Source organism: Echinops telfairi, unplaced genomic scaffold (assembly GCF_000313985.2).
Source record: "Echinops telfairi isolate 266 unplaced genomic scaffold, ASM31398v2 ScPeMD7_7458;HRSCAF=8496, whole genome shotgun sequence".
NCBI lineage: Eukaryota > Metazoa > Chordata > Mammalia > Afrosoricida > Tenrecidae > Echinops > Echinops telfairi.
This window is the reverse complement of record NW_022111358.1, coordinates 25,791,013-25,793,191: the sequence shown is the minus strand read 5'-3', so window position 1 is coordinate 25,793,191 and position 2,179 is coordinate 25,791,013. Positions and strand designations below refer to the sequence as shown.

The following is a 2,179-nucleotide window of genomic DNA, read 5'->3' as shown; positions in this document are numbered from 1 at the left end:
GCGGGCTAGCCCGGGGCCAGCAGAAGACGCAGGCCATCTCGTTTCGGCTTTCGACCCCTTTTCGGGTGCCATCCGAGAGACCGGCGGGGTCCACCCATCCTGTGGGGCTCAGGGTCCAGGGCCTATCGGTGAGAGCGGACGCGGCTGGTTCTGGAGAGACCTCTGGGGCCCAGGGCCCCTGGGATACGCCCCAAGACACAACCCAAAGTGAACCACGGCAGGTGCTAGTCAACACGGTTTCTTTAGTGGAAGTATATTGGAGGGCAAGGGGGTCCCCCACCCACTGCAGTACTACTTACTTACCCCTTCACCCTCCACAGCCGCACCTTTAGATACATGATCTACCGTCACCCACACCTGCCCGGTATTATTAGGTATGACCCTGATTTTGGAAATGAGGAACACAGGATCTGTCCGTGGGACGTTTTCAGGATGGTTGGGTGCCATGGCCTCAGTTCTTATCCCTAGCAGCCGTGTGACAAAGTAGAACGGCCACACAGGGCTTCCTTGGCGGGTTCACGCAGACGGCCAGGGCTTTCTCCTGCAGCGGCTGGCGCATGGGCTCCAGCCGTGGGGTTTCCACGGCCGCCTTTCAGTTGGCAGCAGAGCCCCTAACCATGGGCTTCCCCAGGGGGGGGATGAAACCGTTGTTTGGAGTCAGCAGCTCTTCTGTTTTTCTTACCAAGGCTTCTCTGTCCCCAGGGCTTTGAACTAGCTAAGGCTGTGGGTACCAAACTCACTCTTGCAGATGGCTGCTCTATCGGGGTTTCCTCTTCTGAATAGCATCAAGCCTTCCTAATCTTCAGGTCTTTTAAAATACCTTTTATGTTGTGATTTGGGTGAAGGTTTACTGAGCCGATCATCAGTTTTACATCCAACAATCTAGTCACGTTTTGTTTCAACTCCTCTGTGGCCATCAATTCTCTCTCTCACTGTACCCTCCCTTATCCCACTTCCTCCATTTCCTGTCTCCATCCTCCTCCTCTCCTAACCCTCTGTCCTTGGAGAAATGCTGCCCTTGCAACCATTAATGGCTGATTATGCTAACAAAGCGGTGATTCCAGATCCAGACCTGAAGGGGGACTAAAAGCCACAGTCTTTGGGGTCTCACCAGTCTCGAGTCAACCAATAAGCCTGGTCTCTTAAATGTCATCACGCAAGGGCCCTCTCTGAGCTCATCTAGCTAGGCCTCTGCCGTCATGGCCTCCAGCCCATTCCCCACTCCCTTCTTCTGTCTCTACAGATAATTATTCATTTGCTTACAAATGTGTACGGTCTGTCTTCCCAGCCAGCTTGGGGGCCCACGCGAACAACCTTGTTCACTAGTAGTCTTTTTCACTGGTGTTTTGGGTGGGGCAGGCACTTCACAAGGACTTAATTGGTTTCTGCTGGGTAATTGAATGAATGAATGCAGAAGGAGAGAAATCATGTATACATATTCAAACATGAATATTTCCTGAAAGCTTATCTTTAACAAATAAAGTTGTACAGATTAATGTGAAATCACATACTTATAAAGTTTGTTCTATGTATTTTATCACCATGAAACTTTAAAAAGTGTACATTTATCAATGAAACCATAGTCAGTATGTTGAACAAATATTTACTGAATCATTTTTAAGCACTTTTCTAGTTGGTTACTGAGTCAGTAAACCCAGTACACATCTCTGTCTATGTTCCTTTATTCACGCATGCACACGCTGATGTAATAGATAAAACACAAATAAATACAGAGAACAGAGCTGGTGATACCAGTAAAACCGGAGCCGCTGTTGAAGTTCATTTTGCTCGTGATGACCCCACGTGTGTCAGAACTGTACTGCGCAGAGTTTTTAATAGCTGATTTAATTTTTTTTTTATTGTGAGTTAGGTGAGGGGGGGTTTTGCAATTCAGATCTTTAACTTTGTATTCAACAAGTTAACCACTTATCAAACTCCCAATAGCTTATCCTACACCCCTCCTCCTATCCCCCCCGCCCCCATCCAAGTTGATGACCTACCAACCTTCTAGTCTCGGGCTTCATCTTCCTTCCCTACACCACCGTGGTCACCGCCAAAGTCTGTCTCTTTGGTATGGAACTCTGCCTTGGTCCATTTTCTTATAACAGTGGTTTCATACAATAGTTGCCTTTTTGTGACTGTGTTAGTCTGGAATGACTAGAGAAACAAATCCAGACAC

General features: G+C 48.0%; 1 protein-coding gene across 1 annotated transcript in view; it reads right to left on the bottom strand.

Annotated features, from left to right (window-relative positions):
• The window catches only part of COPZ2 (COPI coat complex subunit zeta 2), a 16,988-nt gene extending 16,429 nt beyond the window's left edge, over positions 1–559 (bottom strand). The window contains exon 1 of the mRNA XM_045299318.1: positions 499–559. Coding sequence (XP_045155253.1) covers positions 499–559 — 61 coding nt within the window. The remainder of the gene's footprint in view (positions 1–498) is intronic.
• Positions 560–2,179: the final 1,620 nt, after the last annotated feature.